The sequence below is a fragment of the Lissotriton vulgaris genome, chromosome 10 (assembly GCF_964263255.1).
Source record: "Lissotriton vulgaris chromosome 10, aLisVul1.2, whole genome shotgun sequence".
Classification (NCBI taxonomy): domain Eukaryota; kingdom Metazoa; phylum Chordata; class Amphibia; order Caudata; family Salamandridae; genus Lissotriton; species Lissotriton vulgaris.
Genome location: NC_141698.1, coordinates 659,328,148 through 659,352,752, shown reverse-complemented (window position 1 = coordinate 659,352,752; position 24,605 = coordinate 659,328,148). Strand labels below are relative to the sequence as shown.

At 45.8% G+C, this 24,605-nt stretch overlaps 1 protein-coding gene across 4 annotated transcripts in view; it reads right to left on the bottom strand.

Moving 5' to 3' along the window:
* UBE3C (ubiquitin protein ligase E3C) overlaps window positions 1-24,605 on the bottom strand; it is a 1,218,167-nt gene that overhangs the window by 664,527 nt on the left and 529,035 nt on the right. For all 4 annotated transcript variants that reach the window (XM_086941492.1, XM_086941495.1, XM_086941493.1 and 1 more), the window contains one exon: window positions 359-445. In XM_086941492.1, coding sequence (XP_086797618.1) covers window positions 359-445 — 87 coding nt within the window. The remainder of the gene's footprint in view (window positions 1-358; window positions 446-24,605) is intronic.

Here is a 24,605-nt window from a genome sequence, read left to right as displayed (position 1 = left end):
ATGCAGATCTGTGAAAACGTGACAAATTAAGTAAATTGCTAAAATTCAAACCCAGCTATGACAATAGCTCTGGCATAGTAAGAGAGGCTATTATCAGAGCTCTTACATAATAAGATTAATGCCATAATTTGTCGCCGTACTACATGGCATCAAGGGGACAAGTGGATTTTGTTACAGGACAAGTAGATTTATGAAGCAATCTGTACCATGGACAATTAGATTTTTTTTTAATTCAACACCCCTGTTTAATGTTACTGTAATAAGTTTTAATTGTCCAGAAAGACAAGCATATTTTACTTGAATTAAGGACCAACAAATCGCATCACCATTTAACTGTTCAAAATAGAAACACACGTACCCTGTAATCATTCTCGTAGTCATTGAAGATATTAAATACCACACGTGTTTCAGGAACCTGGCGTTGAAGGCTAAACTGTAGAGAAGCCTGAAAGAAAAAATGCATACATTTGAGAAACTGATAAAGAAGTAAGCTAAAGCGAGTGACAATAAAGCCAACCTACAGTAATAAATGGGTGAGCTTAAAGCCCACTCTAAGTTCTTGTTAAGATGACAATATGTATTTTACAACCAGACCGCTTGTGCTGTCTGGTAGGCTCGACTTAAACATGGGTCACTCTAAAAGTTATTTCCTTCATTACACAATGCTGTAACCTGGTGTGAATGCCAGTCAGTACAAAATCTGATAACACCTTGTATCACATTTTAGAGGCCTGTAGCCTCGGTATTACAGAAAAGGCCTTAACAAAGCAAGGTAGGAGTTTAAACCCAAATAAAACGGTGCTGCATGCACGTTCACATTACCCAGCATATATTTTCCCTGTGTAACTCAACTGAGAAGTATGCAAAATAGACAACTGTGTAGACATAACATTTCAAACGACTATGATGGATTTGCAGATCTAAATACCTCTTAATGATATCTCCTGAAGTGTCCAACCAAAGCTCCCCCTATTCTATGATGTAGCTCATCCTGGCAAGGTTGTTTCTTTACATTTGGTTATTTGGAGTTTTTCATTTACAATGGCATAAACAATAGAAATAAAAGAAAATAAACAGCACTGGGTGAGCTACTTTCGCATAGCACTGGGAAATGTGGGAGCACTACCCGTCATATCTTGTTTCAAGCCTATAAACCAGTAATCACACACTACATATTACATTACTACATTACATACATAAGCTAAAATGGCAAAATCAACCCCATAGCCTAATCAGAGTGTGTGTAAGAGAAAGCTCAATCTGCAATGTGGTTTAGATTGTGTTTGGAAAGTGTATGTAGCACTCGTTTTTGGCTAGATAAAGTGATTCGTTTAAGTGCTCCAAAGGAGTATTTTTAGTCTATTTTGATTTGGGCCTTACCTGCAGGGTTGAAGAGAAACAACAAAGTGTGTATTGAGCTTGTCTTCATCCAAGGACATTCTGTCTTCTGAAGCACCTCCGTGCCCACCAGTCCGTTTAAGGCCGCATGCCCCTTGTATACGTTTATTATTGGTTGTTGTATCTGTACTCTGGCTGGCTCCTAGGGCTAGCGTTTCTATTGGACCTATGGCTTAGGGTTTGAGTTCTGATAGGCTGATCGATCTAGGGTTCTGATTGGTTATGAGAGCTAGTGTTTCTATTGGACTTAGGGTTTAAAGTTAGCGATCTGATTTGAGCATGGGATTTCTATTGGACTTAGGTTTTGATATCTAAATAGCCTATATGGCTATGGTTCTGGGTGAGCTACTTTCGCATAGCACTGGGAAATGTGGGAGCACTACCCGTCATATCTTGTTTCAAGCCTATAAACCAGTAATCACACACTACATATTACATTACTATATTACATACATAAGCTAAAATGGCAAAATCAACCACAGAGCCTAATCAGAGTGTGTTTAAGAGAAAGCTCAATCTGCAATGTGGTTTAAATTGTGTTTGGAAAGTGTATGTAGCACTCGTTTTTGGATAGATAAAGTGATTCGTTTAAGTGCTCCAAAGGAGTATTTTTAGTCTATTTTGATTTGGGCCTTACCTGCAGGGTTGAAGAGAAACAACAAAGTGTGTATTGAGCTTGTCTTCATCCAAGGACATTCTGTCTTCTGAAACACCTCCGTGCCCACCAGTCCGTTTAAGGCCGCATGCCCCTTGTATAAGTTTATTATTGGTTGTTGTATCTGTACTCTGGCTGGCTCCTAGGGCTAGCGTTTCTATTGGACCTATGGCTTAGGGTTTGAGTTCTGATAGGCTGATCGATCTAGGGTTCTGATTGGTTATGAGAGCTAGTGTTTCTATTTGAATTAGGGTTTAGAGTTAGCGATCTGATTTGAGCATGGGATTTTTATTGGACTTAGGTTTTGATATCTAAATAGCCTATATGGCTATGGTTCTGATGTATTCCTAGGGTTAGGGTTTCTATTGGACTTAGGGCTTAGGGTTTGAGTTCTGATTGGCCTCTAAGGCTAAGGTTTTGATTGGTTTGTAGTGCTAGGGTTTCTATTGGACCTAGGGTTTTGGTTTGGGTTTTGGCTGGTTGCTAGGGCTGTGAATGGTTGAAAGGGTCAGGTGCCCCATTGGTCCTAGGGCTTAGGGCTTAGGACTAGGGTTCCATTGGCCAAAGGTCACCTGACCTAGGGCTGTTTAACCTTAGGGCTCAGGGCATCTCAGCTGGGGCGTCAAGGCTAAGAACAGAGAGGACAAGGGTAGTTGCCGGTTTGGGACATTTCAGGCCTAGGTCCAGAGATGCTGTCCTTTTAGCCATTTTTCCCATTTACCAGCCACCACCTTAACCAATCAACATCTTCAAACATAATACATTCTCATGAAATGCATTCTATTCATTTACCTCAAATAAACCATATCCACTTTTCAATGACTCAACAACCACTACAAAACCCTACAAACCACACCAATACACTCTTCTACCCCAACTGCCACACAATGGCACCTCCATTCTCACACAAAACACCACTGTGTCCTATACCACTATCAAATCCATACATCACCAACATAACACAAACACACATTATCCTTAACCTTAATCCCTACAAACACACACTTCCTTCTCACACAAAACACCAGCTCTGCCTTCTACTTACTCCTAACAGACTCATTTCTATCACCACCAAAACTATACTCAATGCTCTCCAAAATCAATCATCAACACCCTCCTTCTCCTTCTTCCAAAAGCACACAACCAAACAATGCTTATGCACCACTCCACCACACATATTACCTCTTCCTGATACCAAATCTAACACTCATAACCCTTGATCAGCCCCTCTCAAAAACCACATGCGCTCTCCTCCCCACACCTTTTACCAATTCACTTCCACTCATGTAGTTTACATTCAAACCAATCACAGACATTCACTACATCAATACCTCATCTCATTACTCCACAACAAAAACATTCACACACACACACACACACACCAGCACATCAAAATCTCACACACAACTTCATATTAAATTCGGTCACAAAATGGAAACCACCGCCTACTCACACCCTCGTTACTACACTAACAATACAGATCCTAGACCATCTTTACTTCCATAACTTCTATCTTCACCAACATCCACCACAAACACCCCAATACAACAACACTCATTCACCCGCCTCTTATCCATTGGATAGAGCCTTAAAACATTACCTACGTGCTCCACCACCACCCCTAACCCATACAACTTCCACCCTAAACAGAAGCGAACAAAATAAACAACATGCCATTCTTCACAACTTCTCATGTCCGTGTCTATTACACAACAGGGCTATTCTACAAAAACACTGCTCACTGGAGGAGCTACGACAGCAAGCAAGATGGCCGCATAGTCTCCCGGCTCCGCTGACCTCCGTCTTACGCTCCAAGATCCTGTCACTTATCCTGATTTCCTGCCCCGGATCCGTGTGTGTGAACTAATCCACACTCCGATGGTGTGATCCCGGGGTTTTTCTGACATTGTGGAGCGGAGTAACATCGAGGACCGATTTGTGGCCTAACCCAGTCTGGAAGCCGGGGTCTCGAGTGCTGGCTTAGCCGGGTCTGAGTTGAACAACAGCGGACTGTTGAGGGCGGCAGGGTCCGGTCTCTGGAACTTTCTGAATTTTTGGATTGCTTTGCTACCATCTGCAGCCAGGTGTTGTGTTGGAGGTGAGGGGACGAGCGACACATGGTGCTGTGTTGCGGGGGTCCCTGACCCGGAGGCCCGGCACTTGCATCGCCGGCGCACCTTGGGTTGGAGTCTTGTCACGCACTAATGCATGCTGACGGTTGGTCCCTCACGGCTCAGTCCTGCTCCGGCTGATCTTACCCCGGAGAAGGCGCCTCTCCGTGGGGATCATTATGCCTGTGGAAATATGGAACCGGGCGGAGCAGGCCCAAAGTGGCCCGTCATTGCGGGAGGTGCTGGCGGCCCTAGAGGCACTTCAGGCGACTGTGGCAGCTCAAACCTGCGGCCTGTTGTCGGCTGCAGATGGACTTAAAGGACTGAGACCGGATCCTGACTCGATGCCCGAGACCCGGCAACCAGCTTGCCTATTGATCGACGCCCCAGTGGCGCACTTAGACCCGGTGCTGGAAGCTGTGCCTGCCCCTACAGAAGTGGATCTACTCGAATGGGCTGTGATCGGTGACTTAAATAATTTTTTGCAATCCCCGGTTTTGCAGCTGTTGGACCATTCAACTGCTGTCCCTATCCTGGAACCTTTTAATTGGTATTGTGAACTGTTTTGGATTGTGTCGAACCCCCTCCCCAGTCGGTCCATCAAGATGGCGGATGTGATAATGCCTGGCTTCGGAGACGGGGATGGACATCGTCGGTACCAGCTGCTTACTTTGGGGTTTACTGTTCTTTTTCCATCTACTGAACTATGTTCCGACCACTTTGGTGTATCTTTTGACATTTTGATGATGGGGCTTTATTCGTCTGAGGGACTCGGCGAATTCGATCGACGGGGCCAAGGCTGAGACTGTTGTTTGGGTTGTTCATTGTGGTTTTATCGGTAACGGGACTGCTTCATTAGCTTAACGGAGTCCGGGGCAGGGTTGGTGGTTCCCCCCTGGATGTTTTCTCAGTTTGAACTATTCGGATGTGACAGTTTCGGGGGGACCCCTTTGTTAGGGCGGGGGGGGGAGAGACCGGGAGCACGTAGAAGATAGCCCTCCTCCATTTCCCCTCTTTGGGTGGGGTTTAATTTATTTCTGTCTTTCTCTGGGTCTTTCTATATTTCGGGTTTCAGTTCTTGGGCGACAGGCACGCTGCTAGGGGGGTAGGCCGTAGCCATCTGCAGGGGTGCAGGGTGGGGGGTCGGGGATGGGTGTTTTGTTTTTCGTTTTATTTCTATGGCCTTTTTCTTCTTATCTTTCTTTGCCCTGTTCTTTCTTCTTTTCCGGGTCAGTGTAATGGGTTCATTTTTATGGCCATCTCTGCTGTTTCATATGTGCCTCACTTCTCGCGATGTTTCAGTGCTATTGGGCGGACATTCAGCTGGCGCGAACTATATTTGTACGCTCGCTTATCCTGAATAGTATGTTTTAATGCCGCTGACTTACACGAAGATGATTTAACTGTTGACATATTGCTATTTCACCCCCCCCCCCTTTTTGCAACTTGAGATATTGTATGGCACCTGATCCTTCTATCTTATATTATAAAATGGAACCTTTTTATCCTGTTACCAACTTGATATGTTTTACAACCAGCACGTATTGTGGACGTGGCGAATCTGCTCCCCGGGATGCTGAGTCTGGGTTTTGATTTTTTTATTGTGTTGCAACTGCTTAGCGGCCGGCCCTGAGGGTTGTAGGCCCGTGTTTGTACTTGGTTGAAATGTCAAATAAAGGTTTTCCAAAAAAAAAAAACACTGCTCACCACCTCACTCTCAACCGCCATCTCCACCACCTACACATGCAGACTCAACAAAATGCCTTCAAAACCTGCTGGACCAGGATTACGATATAGACTGTGAGAAGTTGGCCTGATATATAGTGCTCACTATTCTAGTGATCACTTTGTATCATACCAAACGACCCTTATTGATGATTGGTTGTAAGTCAACCTTATAGACCAGCTATCCTAGTAGCATGGACAAGAGCAGTCTTTAGGCTAAACTCTAGAGGGCGTGTTAAGCCAGCTGTTATACCATCACATATACCCCTTGAACACCAAGTGAAAGGACACCACACACGTTTTTATGAAAATAAAAGGATATTTATTTATAACAAGTCTACCCCGAACTCTTTATGAGTCAGGGAGCTAAGCACATAACAAAACTCTTAAGAAAATACTTTAAGTTGCACAATTTACACAAATGCCCGAGGGGCACGAAAAACCATATACTACAAAAGTGAAATGCGAAATACTAGCAGGTAAGTAACAAGATCCAGAGGCTTCAGGATTGCTAGGACTACACTACTGAACCTTCAGGTTAGGAGCAGGAGGCCTAGGGAGATCGGGTGCAGAGGGTGCACTCTCACGCGGGATGCGGGACAAAGTCTATGAATGCTAGATTTCGTAAAGTTACAGTTATCGGACGAATCCGACTAGATAGGCTGAAAACGAAAAAGGATCTGGACACTTAGATAGTGAACCTACGTTGGAGCACCGAAATGCTCAGGTTACCTAGCCCAGGGGCTGCGGCTGCATAGGGTTCAAAAGACGTCGGGAATCCTCGTTACAGTCTATGGAGCCTGAAAGAAGAAGTTGCTGGCAGGCGACCAGTGATGAAGTTCGATGTGATCCAAGCCTGGATCGGTGATGGAGACGACCTGAAAGCAGAGGGGACTCAGTTCTTAATCACTAGCCAGTGATTAGGTGGGCACCAGGATGGCACCGGATGAAGTCACCTCGACCAGGTGAGTGGGCGACGCTGGGCTCTGCAGTCTCTCGGACCAGGAGGTGTTGTCGGCGACCAGGATGGAGGTGCGAGCTGTCCCACGAAGGTGTCTGCTGTCGGCGATGCTGGACCCAGGATTGGGGCAACAAACCTTGGCAAAGGCAAGCCCACGCGGTGGACTCAAAATGGCGTCTGGAGTGGACCAGGAGGGTCCGGGGTGCTCCTCTGTTGGAGGGGAGCTAGGGCCAGTCTGGAGCAACCAGACCAGCGATGGAATTGTTGTGGTTCGTCGTCAGGAGGGCTACAAGCCAGCAGGCAAATAGCCGGACAACGCGGTGAGCAGCAAAGAGCAGAAGGGCCCCACACAGATCTCGTGGATGCTGGGAGGCTGGACTTCGGTGCTGGAGCTGCTCAGGGCTAGGGCTTCTCAAACCCCAAAGCACTCACTCGAGGATCCCTCGGCGGTCGTGCTGGATAAGCGTTGTGCAGGTCTTGAAGATGGCCGGTCCCTCGGGTCTCGTCACACCCACGAATCTCAGCTGGGCTGATGATGCAGGTAGAGGTCAGAGATGGCAGGGAATCCGGGTCTCATCGAGCTGGGCAGTTTTGATCCGAAGGATGGACTTGCAGCAAACCGCATGCGCTTAGATTGTGCCCGCTGGTGCAGGGTGGCTACTCCTTAGCCACAAGGGAGAGTCTTCAGAAATGTTCAAGAGTTCTTTCGTGGAAAGTAATCAAGATTCAGAATTATCTAATTTGGGAAGGGGGCCTGCTCCTACCTTTATTCTAAGAAAAGGGGCTGGCACGCGACTAGGTCCTGCCCATGGGTGGGACCAGGAGGGGGGTGGTTACACCCCTCTCCCTTGTCCGGACTTTCCCCAGCTCAGGGGCTGGTGTGCCCCTGGAACTGGTTTAAGCCGGCATATGCACAGTCAGCACCGGGGTGCCACTTGCAGTCACCTTCCTCTCAGCCCTGCCTGGGATGGTGCTAGCACCGCCCCTGACAGGATACCCTTTGTCCAAGCTCTCCTCGCTGGAAGGACTGCCAGCAGCAGGAGGTCAGACTTGTGTCTGTGGTGGCAGCATCCATTTTGTGATGCTGAGGCTCGAGTTAACTTTAACAGGGTTCACAGTCACATACATGTTGTGTCCCTCTAGAAGGGTGGAATGCTAACCCCGTCGCCAGAATTGGCGAGGGGTTAGTATTCCAATTCGTATGACACCTTACTCGACATGTTTTGATAAAGCGATACCAATGTGGCAAATAACCGCGAGGATTATAAGGCACTTAAGAGTATATGGTACGCGTTATCATGGAACAGCTATTAGGACTTCGTTCCGCAAGCTGCAAACAGGCTCAGCTCATGCCAGAGCACCATCTCACATAATTCCACACACTCTGCCTTCAGGATTGATAAGGCCTGCCATAGGAGTGACTGATAGGAATACATGTGTCCATTTTAAGGTTAGATATAGGAATACTATATCTAAAGCAAAGGGTAATTACACCACGTTGCCCCAGCTGTCGTGCAGCCAGTTGTGTCAGATTTGGATGGCCAGCCAGGGGTGGCATAATACATGCTGCAGCCCCTGGTAGGCCCTGGGTACACCTATGCCCAGGGTACCTAAGGTACACTGTACAGGGACTGATAAGGTGACTCAGTATCCAATTAGATATGTACCTAAGGTACATGGAATCCATTTTACAGAGAGAGCAGTGGGCCTGGGGCCCTGAATAGCAGGGTCCCAGGTCAACTAAGTCGGAAAACCAGCAATACACCAGGCAAAAAGTTAGGGGCAACCCTAGTCAGATATCCACCTTCTTACATAGACCAACTACATTATGACTATATTTACACAGTTAATATCAACACTAATTATACACATGCTCCAAGTTCAAAGAGTACTACTCACTCCTCTGACAGATTCACACCACTACCAAAACGCACTCTCTACACTGCCTACTAATCAATGATCAATCACTCTCTAAAAACAAGCACCACATCTACGACCTACTCACTGAAACACAACCTGACTTACTCTTCGTAACGTTATCATGGTTGTGAGATAACATGGTGATAGTGCTGCATGGAGCTGTTCCCCCAGGATTTCAAACTATCCCACAAAATCGCATTGACAAAAGAGGAGGTGGACTACTTGTTACATTTAAGGAAACAATAAATCTCCCTACAGTTTACAACGTTTCCATACAAGGTTGTGAAATCCTCACGACCAGAAGCAACCCTACATCAACTTCCTCCTGTAATTCCTCCTTATTTACAGACCACCGCCTAGCAATGCAACATTCCCAGACATGCTTCTAGACACAGTTTCAAACTTATGATACTACACTCCACCTATGCATCCTTGGTGACCTAAACATATGGTTTGACAAATCTAATATGCCCCATCCAAGAATTATCATCACTAGCCTAGACACTCTGAACCTATATCAGATCATACACTAACATCGCTGGATGCACCCTAGATGTCATTTTAGCAAATCCAGAACTAGTTACCTTTCAAAGGCTACTTCAGTCATGTGGTCAAACCACCATCTGGTAGCTTTCCAACTCAAAACACCACACAACATACCTAAGGCCGCCTTACAGGTATCCACCTATTGACCGCGAACAAACTAAATTTTGAATACTTAGAAACACAACTATTTTCCAACACAGATCTAGACACAATAAATTCCATTCTAAAACATTATGAGTTGCTCCAGGAAGCGTTTGATATCCTAATACCACTAAAAACAACAAAACAGGCCAAAAGAAAACAGGCACCTTCAAGGAATGCAGAACTAAAAAAGATAAAACAAACTGCAAAGTACCTGGCTCAAAACAAATAGTAAACCAAACTTCACTTACACGTTCACTTACACAAACTTAACAGAATATACAAGTCAATAATTAAAAAAATGAAAATAACGGGGTGGGTTTGAATTCTGGTCTCCCATCTTGAGAAAAGTTTGGGAGATGAGAGAATATTCACTGCCTTCCAAGACCCCGAAGAACAAGATACTTGCCTTCAGTAACTATCTTTACGGATGCGTCATCTATCCACAGTTTTCTCGCTACATAAAGAATCTCCAGGTGTCAGACTGGATCCAGAAACTTTGAGAACAGTTCTCATAGGCACCAGTCTGCACCAACATCTCTCTACTAAGAAAGTGATGAGTGGAGATTCATATAAGCACAATCTATGTGCTGACGTCCATTGCTTTTTTAGGCTGTTATGGCCCTCAGACGCAGAGCCCATTAGCAAATTGACATGACCAATTTGCAGATCTGTAAAAAGGGACCTTTTTAGATGGAAAAGAGTCCAGTTCACACAACAGGGAGGTGGGAGGGTCAGTGAGGAATCTGATCGAGTATCAACCAGAAAGAACATTACTTAAGGTATGCAACTTGTTTTTATGATGGATACTTCTAATAGTTACCAACGCAGCACCTCTCAATTTGGAAGATATGTAAACTGTCTCCGACCAAAAAGTCCTCCAGAAATGAGCTGGCAAAATGCCCCTCTAGACAGACCTGTTGAGGCAGCAGTGCCTCCTAAGCATGTGTACCGAAGCCCAGGTGGCTGCTTGACAAATATGTAGGACAGGCACTTCATGTCCTAATGAAGAGCTAATGGCTTTGGCCCAGGTGGAATGAACCTGAAAGCCTTCTGGGGTCTGCTTTCTCAGCAGAGCATAGCAGATCTTATAGAGATTGTCAAGAACCCAACATGGTACTCACGATTTTCTTTAGAAACTCAGAGGAGCAGAATGCTGACTTTTTCCAGATTCCCTAAGCAAGCCTTCCCATGAACTCCTGAATAACAGACGCTTGTGTGAACCATGCCGGGGGAAAGGGGAAGGGGACAGAGAATAGACTGCCTCGCTTTTCCTTGGTTCACTCTACTGCCTTCTTCTACACCCTTCTGGGTATTTATCTCTTCTGGTATTCTTCCTCGTGAACTGAAAGTTAATGACAGAACACCATTAAACCACTTTCTACACTCTACTAAATATCCATGCACCTTATTTTCAATGTATACTCTCTTACCCACTAAGCTAAAGGCTTTAGCTTCTCTTCTTTATTTCCAAAAAGGAAATGCTTCCAAAATATATTTATATTTCTTTTGGCGCTCTTTTTAATGTCTTGGTTATTATGCTGTTTTTGATTTATTTGCCTTGCATTTGCATTTTACACATTGTTATTGTTTTTCTAATTTTCCCTTTTTCTTTTACAGTATATACTTGCGATTTGATGACTTACGAGGGCTGGCACCAACCAGATACTACAGGACTTTCAGGTAAGCTTCTTTTCTCACTTCTATTCTTTTCTCCTTCTCTTCCTCGAATGTTTAATATTATTCAGTGTCTCAAATTCCCTAACTAAACAACGGTTTCCAATACGAACACTACCCTAAACTAGTAACTATGCTTTTTTGAGAAATAAACACTACTCTAACCGCCTGACTAGCTAAGCATTGCGCGGGAGATGCATACTCTGACACAAACGTCGGTGAAGTGCGCGGCTGCGAATTCTGCTGATGCACTTCATAGCCGAATCTGTCCTTGCGCCTTCAACCACCCGCGAGAGCCTAGACCAGCAACCCTTGTTGCATACGCCCACCTCCTGCGGGCCCTTCCGTACACCCTGCAGCTGGTTGCAATGATTCTGAGCCTCTTACAGGCAGGTAGGCATTCTTGACCCTGACTACTTGGGGTGATAGTTGCGCAATAAGCAGTGTTGGTTCTTGGTGGCGGAACCCTGACAGAGAGCAATCCATTGGGAGATGGTCCATTATTGCACTCCTTTACTCCTTTTTTGAGCAGGAAAACCTTACAAAGTGCAGCTCATCCAGTAGGTAGTCCTTGGTATGATCCATATAGAAACTCAAGGCTCTTTTATGATGTGGTTAGCAAGAATTTCAGTAAGGTGATGGACTGGCCGACATGAACAGGAGTAGCCGCATGTGGAAGAAAGGAAACTTGGGGTCTTAAAACCAACTTCTCAGAGATGAAGGTGGTAAGTGGATTCACACAGAGTGAAGTTCACTCAACAACTAGCCAATGTCAAGGTAACGAGAAAGACGAGCTTTAAGGTCAGTAGTCTCAAGGAACAACTGTGCAACTACTCTAATTGGGTGCACATCAAGAATATAAGGACTACATTCAATTCTCATTTGGGCATCACGAAGACCTTCAGTAAAAACAAAAACTGTATTACCACTGGGGATTTGATCGACAAAGGCTGATCCAAAATCTGCATGAAGGCCGAAAGAGCCAATAAATAGGCCTTAACAGTGCCCAAGGTAAGCCCTTTTCGGGCAAGAGAGAGAACAAGCAATACAACTTAACACAACTGTGCCTGTAAAAGGTCAATTTGTCAGGTGCTGCACCAAGCCATAAATCTGTCCCAATGGCTGGAGTACACAGATTTTGTGGAGAGACATGTCACCCCAAGATGACAAAATGATAACGGGATACAGTTCAAATAATGTCAAACTGTCAACATTCAATCTCCAAGAAAGTAGATGCAAAGTGTGGAAGCTTAGGTGCAACACTCTACCCTTCTATTGTGTCAAAAGATCCTCTTAAAGCAGCAGATTAATCAGAGGACAGATGCACATGAGCAGGAGTTCTGGATACCACACTCTCCTAGCCCAATCTGGTGGCACTAGATTGACTTGGGCCTGGTTGTTTCGGATCTTCTTCAAAATTCGGGGCAGCAGAGGTAGCAGTGGGGAGGCATACAGAAGTCCTGAGCTTTACTTTGCTCTGCACAGAAGGCAAGAGCTCCTTTGAAAACTCCATCACGCTGAAGTGCTGACAACACACGTTGTGTGCCATGGTGAAAAGATCTAGCCAGTGTTCACCAGACTGCTGGAAGATGGCCTGTGCCACCTTCCAATGCAACTGCCATTTGTGATTCGCCAGGTGCCTGTGGCTGCATTAGTCTGCATTGGCGCTTAAAGATCCCGCCAGGTGGTTCACCGCCTGATAATTCCTGTGGCGGTCCAGCCACTTCCATAGTCACAAGGACTCCTAGAACAGGGTCCAGGATCCCACGGCACCCCGCTTGTTACAGTCCCACATAGTGGTCATGTTGTCTGTGAGCACCTGCACCAGCTTTCCTTTGATGGTGGGCAGGAAAGTTATCAGCACCATGCAAATCGTCCTCAACTCCAACAAGCTGATGCAGAGTTGAGTATCTACCAGAGACCTGAATCCTCTGATATCCACCTCTCCAAGATAAACTCCAAAACCCAGCAGTGATGTATACATGGCCAACATCAGCTCTTAATGGGCTAAGGAGAAGTACCTGTCGCTGACCTAAGAGCAGTTCAGGAACCACCACCACAGATGTTTTGTAGCCTTCTCCGAAATCTAGATAAACAATTACTAACCTTTGGTAACACCTTATCTGGTAGAGACTATCTAGCCAAAGATTTCTTATCTTTGAATCTCCCCGTCTGACAGACTAGATTCTAAAACATTTCAAGCAGTACCCCTGGGTCATTTGGCTTCATGTTGGTGGAGTTGTCTGTGCCGGAAGTGACGAGCGCGGCACCTATATAGGCACTACCTCAGATTTCTGAAGTAAGTTACTTTTGCGACTTTCCATGTCAGAAGTGCAGAGCTACGATAAAAACTGACCACTGGTGTGGAAAAGACTAAGGCCCTGAAAAATGTGTCTTACACCTGAACAGAGTTACAGAGCTTTCAGCTTTCAGTAAGGAATCTGCAGCTAGATAGAGGTGACTGAGAGGGTACGGGCACAGTTGGAGACTGCTTCTGTTACCACGAAAGGGGCGAAAGGTACATGAGGGTTGACAAGGGGTCATAGACAAGCCCAAGGACCTGAACGTAGCTCTGATGTCCTTGAAGAGCTCCAGTACGGATTCCACCTGGTCTCCAAAGAAGCGAGAGATGTCAAAGGGCATGTCCACTAGGTAAGCCTGGACATCCCCAGAAAAGCCAGATGTTCTCAGCCCGGCATAGTGCCACAAGGCCACGGACCATGAAATATCTCTGCCCAGCGAGATGGTTATGTTAAGTCCACATTGAAGGGTGTACTTAGCCGCAACTCTCCCATCGGCAATAGATTGAGAGAATATGGCCCCGGTCTCCTCAGGGATGATAGGCAGCACATGCGCAACCGAATCACATAGTGTATGGGAATAAGGGAACTAGTGGCAGCTGGCGCGGGTGCTAGTAGTGAAGGAGACGCTTCGAGGGTGGCAACGCCGGTCCCAGAAGACGGGCAAATAGAGCAACCTGCCCCGCACACCTGAAAGTCACAGTGCGGCAACAACCACTTTCTAGGGCCCTTAATTCTGCTCATCTCCTTGTACATATTTTCCGGATTCCACCTATTAGCAAGCAACTCAAGCGGGGAGGGGGATAGTTTGTTATGACGAAGTTCTGGGGGAAAATAGGCCACGATTAAACCAGTACAAACGTACGCACACATGTATGTATTGCTATAGCACAAATGCCAATAAAATATGGTTTAAAAAAAACTGTGTGGGAATAAGGGCCCAATAGCTCACGGAAATCGCTGGTGGAAGAGTGTCTAGCCTCTTGGATTCCCCATCCGGTGGAGTGGTAGGGACGCACCAGGGTGGATGCAGGATGAGGAGGCTTGAACCACCAAGCTCTGGGGGAAGGGGTGTTGGGTAAGGAAACTTGATTACCCAGGAGGGAACGGTAGCACCTGCAATTGTCCTGTTCACAGGAGCCCTTGTGCAGGGTTTGGACCAGGTCCCAAGTAGGACGACCATAAGTACTACATTAAATGGGAGTAAGGGTTCAGAGGGGATGACTCCCGGCTTAAGCACCTCCGTCAAGATGTTAATCTTGACTGCCACTGAAGGTAGGTAAAGGTCCTTGCGCTCCACCAATGCAATTGAGGCTCCCTCCTTTGTAGCCACAGTAAGAGGGGAAAACCAGGCCAATGTCAGGTGAGGTGTCAAACCCCCTGGTCTCACCCAGGTCCTCATTCCAGCTGTTGTCTTCAACTGCATTATCTCCAAAAGGGTCCATAGATCCTCCCAAATGTATCCCTCACCAGGTCTAACCATCAAATAAGGCACTGGCTCTGCTCTGGGAAGAATGTCCTAAGTTGGCGCTGGATGTGGTACCAGACAATAAGCATCCATCACCATGTCAGAGTCAGGAATAACGATGGGGATGACACCGCCGAGTGGAGTCAGTGGCACCAGCACTGGAGCGGGTGCAGAGGAAGGTCTCGTCCCGGGGGGCCCAAAGGCGCTCCAAAGGGGCCTGGCCGGGCCGCACAAAGATGAGGCGCATAGCCTCATAAAATTCTTTAAGAGTTGGGCGGGGGCCGCTCTGGCAAAATCAGGGTAGCGAGGAGCGGACTCAGAATCAGGCCCGTCGACTCGTGGGACATGGAGTGCTGACACTCCCTTGTCTTGTCAGATAACTACGTTGGAAAGCCAAAGAGTGTTTGGACTTCTTTGACTGCTTGGGCTTACCCTACTTCCCTGAAGTCTTTGATTGCAAAGAACATCGGGAGGGGATCTGTGAAAGGGCCCAAGACCACCCACCTGAACGAGTTCTTGAGCATCACGGAGTCATCCGACTTCGGGCAGCGAGGAGCTCGAGACTGCTCTCAGTGCCTTGCCGTGCATGGTGCTGCAATCCTCATATGCCTTGGAGTCGTGTCCTGCCTCCAGACACCATAAAGCCACCAAGTAAGATTCTGCCACAGACATGTGCCTATGACAGGCCCCATAGGGTTTGAAACCAGATGGTTTTGTTGGAGACATCCTCAAAATAGGAGATAAAAATCTCAAAAAGGAGTCGACAAAATGTCAATAAAGACCAAGGGGAATCTCAATCCGGATCAGCACTACCTGGCACAGAAAAGAAAGAACTGACTTGATCATGCAGATGTTGCGCCGATATAGGTACCGCGCTTGACACTTTCAGTATGGAGTTGAAAGACGCTACTTACCAGTGCGTAAGGGTACTACTCGAAAATCTTCCACATCCAGTCCGACGCCTGGAGATATTCAATTTTGATTAATCGAATCCAGAGTTCTGTCCAGAGAATCTTTCTTATATCAAACCCATGATATTTGTAAAATAAACAAGTTCTGGGACACCCCTCTTTCACTCACCCCATAAGCCCCACCACTTAGCCCCTCTTGCAACCTTTGATCGAACTGAGAAATCGGCAGCAATTTGCCACACTCAAAGATTGCCTACTAAACACTGGTCCCCTCAAGTTTTGTGCAAACTGCACTGGGGGCGGGGGCCCAGTTTTTAAGGGTGCAAAAATAGAATGTCCTATTAAATGAGGTGTCATCCTTAACTGCAAAGGCTCAACTGTGCCTCTGTGATCCTAGAAGACTTTTTGCCAACAACCAGCGGATGAAAAAATTATTAAGTCTATCTTGGCACCATCTAATATCATGCAATAAGTTGAATGAATAACAGGCGTACTACCTAGTCATGTAAAAATGGGTACCCCAATGGTACACTTTCTCGTTCAAGCAATACTAGCCCATGGTGTCTATTCAGAATCAGCAGAGGAAAGAAAATCCACAATTCCGCTTCTACGCACCATCTACCACAAATTCCACTTGAAGATGGGACTCAGGTGAAATTTAGAAATAACTTAAGAGTGTTAGCTTTCCAATGGATTGATTAAACAATGAGACAAAATGTGGTAGACGTTTTCAAAATTTCAATGTAAACAAATGTGGATCTGGTTTCAATATTTATTTATTTATTTATTTATTAATGATATTTGTAAAGCGCTTGCAAATACCCGTAGGCGTCTCGGCGCTAGAAATGCAAATGTTGTCTCACCCTGATCCGGAAGTACAGAGATGTGGATTACTGGTTAAATAACCACGTTTTCAGTTTTTTTCTAAACTGAAGGATCGAAGGGCATGATTTTATGTGAATTGGAAGGGTGTTCCAAAGTCTAGGGGCCGCAATTGAAAAGCGGCGATCACCCCAGGAAGCTGTACGGCTACGTTGCACCACTAGTTGGTTGAGTGAGGTAGATCGGAGGGTTCTCGATGGATTGTAGGGGATCAGTTGATTTTTAAGGAAGCGAGGTCCTTGATCTTGTAATGTCTTGTAGACTGTGCATAGAGCTTTGAATTTCACCCTGTTGTGAATAGACAGCCAGTGGTAATTTTTCAAAGTATCAGAGATAGGTGCAAATTTGGGTTTTTTTGATAGTACGCGAGCGGCCGCATTCTGCACGGTCTGTAGTTTTTTAATAACTCTGCTCTGAGCATTGAGCAGCAGACCGTTGCAATAATCTAGTGATGTCAAGACTAGGGTGGTGACTAGCGTTTTAGCTGCTGAGTCTGGAAGATACGGTATGATTTTTCTTACCGTTCTAAGTTTGAAGTGGGCGTTGGCTGCCACCTTATTTGCGTGGGCCATGAAGTTCAGCTGGTCATCAAAAGTAACACCTAGGTTTCTGACTTTGACCGTGGGGGAGGGAGGTGTACCTAAGGCCGATGGCCACCAATCTACAGACCAGGCTGGTGAGAGATTGCCAAAGATAACCACCTCCGTTTTATCGGAATTAAGTTTCAGGCAATTCCTTGCCATCCACTCACCGATGGTGATCATCCCGGTTTTAAATCTCTCTGCAACCCTCTGTCCATCACCCTTTATTGCCAACACCAGCTGGGTGTCGTCAGCATATGAGGTTAGGCCCATCCCATGTGCTTTGATGACACTAGCAAGGTCCGACACATATATATTAAATAGTGTCGGACTTAGGGATGAGCCTTGGGGAACCCCACACGGTAATGATAGCTCGGCTGACTGGAAGGAACCCAGTGTAACCGCCTGGGTTCTATTAGCTAGAAAGGAGGCGAGTAAGTCCCTAGCAGTGAGCTGAATGCCCATCCTCTCGACACGGTCGACCAAGATCTTGTGGTCAACCGTGTCGAAAGCTGCTGAGAGATCCAAGAGAACTAGCAAAGCAGTTCCTCCCTGATCGCGGATGACTCTTATGTCATCAGCTGCTTTTATAAGAGCGGTTTCTGTGCCATGGTTTTTGCGGAAACCGAACTGTGTATCATCCAGTAAATTGTGTTTTTCTAGGTAGGATGATAGCTGCTGATTCATAGCCTTTTCTATAACCTTGGCTAAAAAGGGGAGGCTTGCTATAGGGCGATAGTTTTTTAATTCGCCTTTATCTGAGCCAGGTTTTTTTTAACAGGGGTTTAATCAACGTGTTTTTTAATTGATCAGGGTAAATTCCAGATGTCAATACTGTATTACAGACATCAGTGATAATGGGAATGACTGTGTCTGGTACAGTAGCGAGCACCGAAGTCGGGCATGGGTCCAGAGCAGAGCCAGCTTTGATCGTTTTAACTATACTCTTAATTTGATCAGTGGTAAGGGGGCTAAAACAAGTCATGGAATGTTTGGGATTAGTTGTAGAGGTTATGGCATTACTGCTGGTCTGGTCTGAGTTAAAGGCTTGGTAGATGTCATTAACCTTTGCAAAAAAGAACTCCGATAATGCATCACATAAAGCTTGTGAAGGGGGAGGATTGAGATCCGGGGAGTCTCCAGCGAGGGTTTTAGCAATGTCAAATAACTGTTTACTAGAGTTTTTCGCAGTTTCTATCTGGCGTGTGAAAAAGTCTTTCTTAGCTGCTATAATCATAGCTTTGTAAGTGGCAAGGGCTTTTTTATAATTTTCCTTATTTTCACTGTCATACGTTCTTCGCCAGTGTCTTTCCCTGTTCCTGGTTAACTGTTTTTGAATTTTTAGTTCTGTTGTATACCACTGAGCTTTGGGCGCATTTCTATTCTTCGAGAATGATTTAGTGGGTGCCAACTGGGTCGTGGCTTCACCCAACCACTTTTGAAATTGATTAGTAGCGATGTTAGGATCAGTGGATAGTTCTGGGATTGTGGAATTAAGAAGCAGTGTTAAGTCATTAGGGTTGATGTCCTTCCAAACTTTAAACGTACCCTTTTTCGCTGGGACCACTTTTTTTCTCTGTGTATCTTTAATTGTAAGTCTGCTGAAGATGACTGAGTGGTCTGTCCAGGTCATAGGGAGAACTGAGGTAATACACAGTCCTTCCACATTTGTAAAGATTCCATCCAGCGTGTGGCCTGCCTGATGGGTGGGAGTCGAGACCAGTTGTCTGAGGCCCATTGTATCTAAGTCTGATAGAAGAGCGGAAGTATCCCTGTCACCCAGGAGCTCCAGATGGAAATTAAAATCTCCCATAATCGTCGTGGATTCTTCTGTAGCTATGGACTCGGTCATATTAGTAAAATTTGTGAGGAACGCAGATCTTGTCCCCGGGGGTCTATAAATTAGTATACCCTTAAAGTTATAGGTAGGGGACAGTTTTATATTGAAGTGCATGGCTTCACATGAGGTAGTAGGAATCGACGAGCAGCGGACTTCAAAATGGTCTCTCACTATAATAGCTATACCACCACCTTTTCCTATGGGCCTATCCTGCCGGTGTGCACTGTAGCCTGGAGGGACTGCTATGACATAATCGGGGGCAGATGCTTCATCAGACCATGTCTCAGTGATGTAAAGCACATCTAAATGAAAGTTCCTGATAAGATCAGCTATATCCTGGCAGTGTTTGCTCAGTGAGCGCGCATTAATGAGTGCCATGGAAACATAGGTATCGATCTCATTACTTACAGATTTAGCATACAGAGTTGGATTATTGAACACAGGGGAGATGTTACAATGTGAGCATTGTGTGTGTGATACCAACTGCACGAGGGATAGGTCAAGTTTGGTGCAAAGCGGCGCGTAAGATGGACAGAGCTCTAGCAGCGCATTACGGGTATATGAGATAAAAGGGGCAGGGGTTGTGGCCCTGGGCCCGGTCCTGGCGCGGACGGGCGCAGACGGGCCCGCCTTTGGCGCGCCTTCGGCGCGCCGCCGGCGCGCCCGCTGCGCCCGCCCGCTGCGCGGACGGGCGGTACTGTTGTTTTTGTACATAGTTTGGGCGGGACGGGAGGAGGGTGGGAGGGGCGCAGAGCTCTCCGGCCAGCCTTCCCAAACTAAGATGGCGGCGAAAGTGATGTCCAAAGCTTCCCTGCGCCTGAGTACAGCGGCGCTGAGGGGAAGTGTTCGAGCCTCGGCGAAGTAGTCTCGCCTAAGGGGGTGGCATGGGTGTAAAAACGCACCAGTTTAAAATATAATACAGTCTTTAAAAACAATTCGAAATTCAATCGTTTTTAGCCCAATTAACAGAATAAGCGCGAGGGCGCTGAACAAACCTCCGGCTTTCCGCCTCAGAGGGAACAACAAGCAATTACGATGTGTATTGGGTTCCACCCATTAAATACCCTGGGAGGGCGGGAGGGGCGCAGAGCTCTCCGGCCAGCCTTCCCAAACTAAGATGGCGGCGAAAGTGATGTCCAAAGCTTCCCTGCGCCTGAGTACAGCGGCGCTGAGGGGGAAGTGTTCGAGCCTCGGCGAAGTAGTCTCGCCTAAGGGGGTGGCATGGGTGTAAAAACGCACCAGTTTAAAATATAATACAGTCTTTAAAAACAATTCGAAATTCAATCGTTTTTAGCCCAATTAACAGAATAAGCGCGAGGGCGCTGAACAAACCTCCGGCTTTCCGCCTCAGAGGGAACAACAAGCAATTACGATGTGTATTGGGTTCCACCCATTAAATACCCTGGGAGGGCGGGAGGGGCGCAGAGCTCTCCGGCCAGCCTTCCCAAACTAAGATGGCGGCGAAAGTGATGTCCAAAGCTTCCCTGCGCCTGAGTACAGCGGCGCTGAGGGGGAAGTGTTCGAGCCTCGGCGAAGTAGTCTCGCCTAAGGGGGTGGCATGGGTGTAAAAACGCACCAGTTTAAAATATAATACAGTCTTTAAAAACAATTCGAAATTCAATCGTTTTTAGCCCAATTAACAGAATAAGCGCGAGGGCGCTGAACAAACCTCCGGCTTTCCGCCTCAGAGGGAACAACAAGCAATATTGGCAAAGATGTTTTAGTTCAGGCTCTTAGAAGATCCAGTGCAGGATTTGAAGGGAGCTTTTTTAAACAGAGAGCAAGGGTAGGGAAGATGGACTGAACTGTGGTACTCTGCAGTGGCGGCCACCAACAAATAAAAGGTGGTGAGGCAAGTGGAGGGAACGCGGGATGGGGGAGCGAAGCGCAGGGAGTGGTAGAAATAATAGATTTTTTTGTTTTTTAACTTACCTGAAGCTTCCGGCCACCTCCCGAGTCCCGTTGCTCCTGCTGTCCTCTTCCTGGGTCCCAGCAGCCCCTGGGGCAGACCCCTTTCCAATCCCTGTGCCGCAGCGCAGTGCAGGGATTGGCCTGAGCGGGCTAGAAAGATGCTCCACTCAGGCCAGGGAGCCAGTGGGAGTTTCTCCAGCCCGGCTGCTCAAAGCAGCCGGACTGGGGAAACCTAAGTGCACTTGTGTGTTGTGGTCAGCCTGAGATGGCTGGTCAAACACACATGAGCACTTAGGGAGTGCATGTAGCACTCCTCCTCCACCTCCCATGCCTTAGCCCCGCCCCTCCCTACAGCGCTGGTTGAGAGCCGGCAAATGCAAAATAAAACGATGCAAGAACATCATTTTCTTTTACATTTGCAGGCTCTGAGCCAGACAGTAGGGTGATGCCCCTCTGCCATTGTGGAGGAGCCGCTGCTGGTACACTGTACTAATGAGAACAACATAAAATCTAGTAGAAACGCCAATACCAGTTGTAAAGAGTCTAGGCATCAAATTAGATGCCAAACTTACCCTAAACAATCAGGTGTCGGCAGTGGTGGGGAGCTGCACAAATCTGCTGCGACAACTTCGAAAGCTGGGTACCCTGCTGTCATTTTCTACGATGCGTACCGTCGTGACAGCCCTAATACTGTCACGCTTGGACTATTGTAATGCAATATACATAGGGCTCCTTGAAAAACTCCTGGGGAAACTTCAGGTAGTCTTAAATGATACAGCAAGACTGATCTTTAAATCTCCAAGAAAAACACATGCCACCCCCCTGCTGAAACAGTTGCACTGGCTCCCTATTAGGCAGAGGATCAGGTTCAAAGGCCTGTGCATTGCACACAAAGCCAAATATGAAATGGCACCGAAATATATCACAGACCGCCTGAAGTCCTACGTGCCTAGTAGGCACCTTCGGTCATCGGAGGCCAACTTGCTGTCCAGCCCACGCTTTAATAGAACCACCAGGGGAGGACGGGCTTTTTCAGTCGTAACCTCCCAGGCCTGGAATAAACTTCCGGTTAATATACGAACGGAAACTATGTTACTACCATTTAGGAAAAAACTCAAAACCATCTTGTTTACTGAGGCATTCGGCTAAATCCATTCAGTGTGCTGACTACTCCTGGGACCAATGGACCTTGGTCCACGCTACCAGCACCTAGAGGCCTATGGTGATTGGCGCTCTACAAGTATAAAATAACAATAGAAACTGCTATCTGTATTGTGGCAAGACCAGACAAAAATGAGACATTCAATGAACTTGCTACTTTTTCTTCACCTTTGCTTACACAGTGCGTTCTTCACACCACCCTACATTGGTTCTGGTCCCTGCTGTTTTTCTTCTCGTTCTGTAAGAGAGTGGGAATTGCTTCCCAATTGTTCCCATTGCAGGCAGATCAAGCTTCTGTGATTCAAAGTCTGTCATTACCGCGGACACAAGACACCTCTTGTGCTCCTAAACGGGACTTAGGTGCGAGATTTTAAGTGAAAAGGGCCTAACTTATATTAAACAGGAAGAAACAAATTATCACGAGTCTCTTTTTTTAAGGCAACAAAACCTACTTTGCCTTTGATAACATACTATACAAATCTTAAGCATACACTAATTAGAGTTTTCTTTCCTTGAAAAGTTTACCAGCTTCAAGAGCGTGTTAAGTTGTACTATCCGCTGCGTCTGAGAAGCATGGATCTGTGAATCAACTGATAAAAGTTCACATTATAACCACAGATATGCAAAGGAAATTGGTCTCCTGGCCATCTGACCCTCATGTTAGAAGTGAAATGAAAGGCTGCTTGGCAGGGTGCCTTAAAGTGGTGATGAATATCCCTATAAAACCGCACACACTTTCAAGTCATCCATGACAATTATATAACTGCTGTCTCTTTAGAGAAATAGATAAACATAATGGAACTGGATTTCTCATAAACGAAGCCATTTCCTCGACCATTCTGCCACTAAATTGAGTTTTCCAAATTGAAACATTGCAAGAGTCTCTTGGTATAAATGTACAACATTTCGAAATCTCGCTTTATATACTCTACAGCCTTGCAGATTAGAATCATGAATCTACTAACAATAATTTAGATGTATTCAAGGCTGAATATTTTATCAATAAAGAGTAACGTTTTAGAAGGGTGAGAATGAAACATGAATTGTTTCAGGCTTGGGGCACGTAATCCTACACAAATCATTTTGCACAAAATTCTCTGAAATGTTGTCAACATTTTCCCGGCGTTATGCATTCCCAAAAGCAATTTGGCCAATCTTGTTTGTGTAAGTGATGAGACACCGAGCCAAATTAATATCCATGTTTAAAACAACGGTGCTGTATTCTATGACTACTGCATTATATATTTTGTCTTCCTCCACCATCAATATACTGCCCATAAAAAGAGGCCACAAGAAAGAAGGAACATCTACTTCTAAAACAACTACGTAGCTTAAACATCATTGGATGATCGATTTTTAACCTTGCCATGTTTACCAATCAGAACTGTTACTCTGCTGGTAACAGTGTTGCTACAACTTGTGACCATGTTCTACTATAGGAACTGTCCCAGAACAGCCCTGCCGGGGGCCGCAAGGTGCGTCTTGGAGGCATGTGCTCACATTTTTATAAATCCCAGAACAACATTCAAAATAAGTATCTCAACTGATCATCCCTTCTTCTAAGAAAAAAAAGAAGACGTGTGGGACAACATTCTTCTTCACATAGGCTGCAAAATTCAGGAATTTGTTGCTAGCCAAGATAAGAAACATACATGACCATTTAAGGTAAGTAAGGAAGTAAAAAATAGACTCCTTCCATTATTAAGATACAGAAAACCTGAGACATTTGACAACAAAACTGAACAACATTCTGGTCTAGAGACTTCAACAGTATTAGGAGCACCAAAACTGGAACCTATTATGGCTGCTGTAACCAGTGCACTATGGATGACCAGGGTGCCCTAAAGTGCCCGAAAAACAAGAACACCAGAGTCGAACACGCCCATGGCTGGCTAGAACTGGTGCTGTCTGGATATAAGAGATGCTCAAACTCCACTTAAGTCACAACAATTGGACTCTACATTTGCCTACTGTAATCAGTATGGACTCAATGACAGCTGTCAGTTTTCCAGATAAAACTCTTTAATGCTTAGCTGAAAAATCCAGAACTGTTTCAGCAGAGACTTACATTGCCAGAGAACCACCATCAATCCACCAAAGTCAAGTCACTCATTCCCAATGGGGATTAGAAAGCAATTCATGAAAAGATCTGCCACATTTAGCCAGATTCCTGAAGAGCTTTAAAGCAGCCTGCCCTCAGGCCCTATCATACTCAAAATTGAACACAGTTATGTAGGGCTAATCTATGGATGACTACTAAGCAGACCATGTACGAAAATATGTGTTTTCTATCTGGTCTAAGACTTCTCTACAGCGAATCCCCATTTCCCTAGTTCACAAACCTTATACTGTAGATGGCCTACTTGTAAAACACTGAACAAGAAATAGATTGAAAATCTTCATGAATCACCATAATA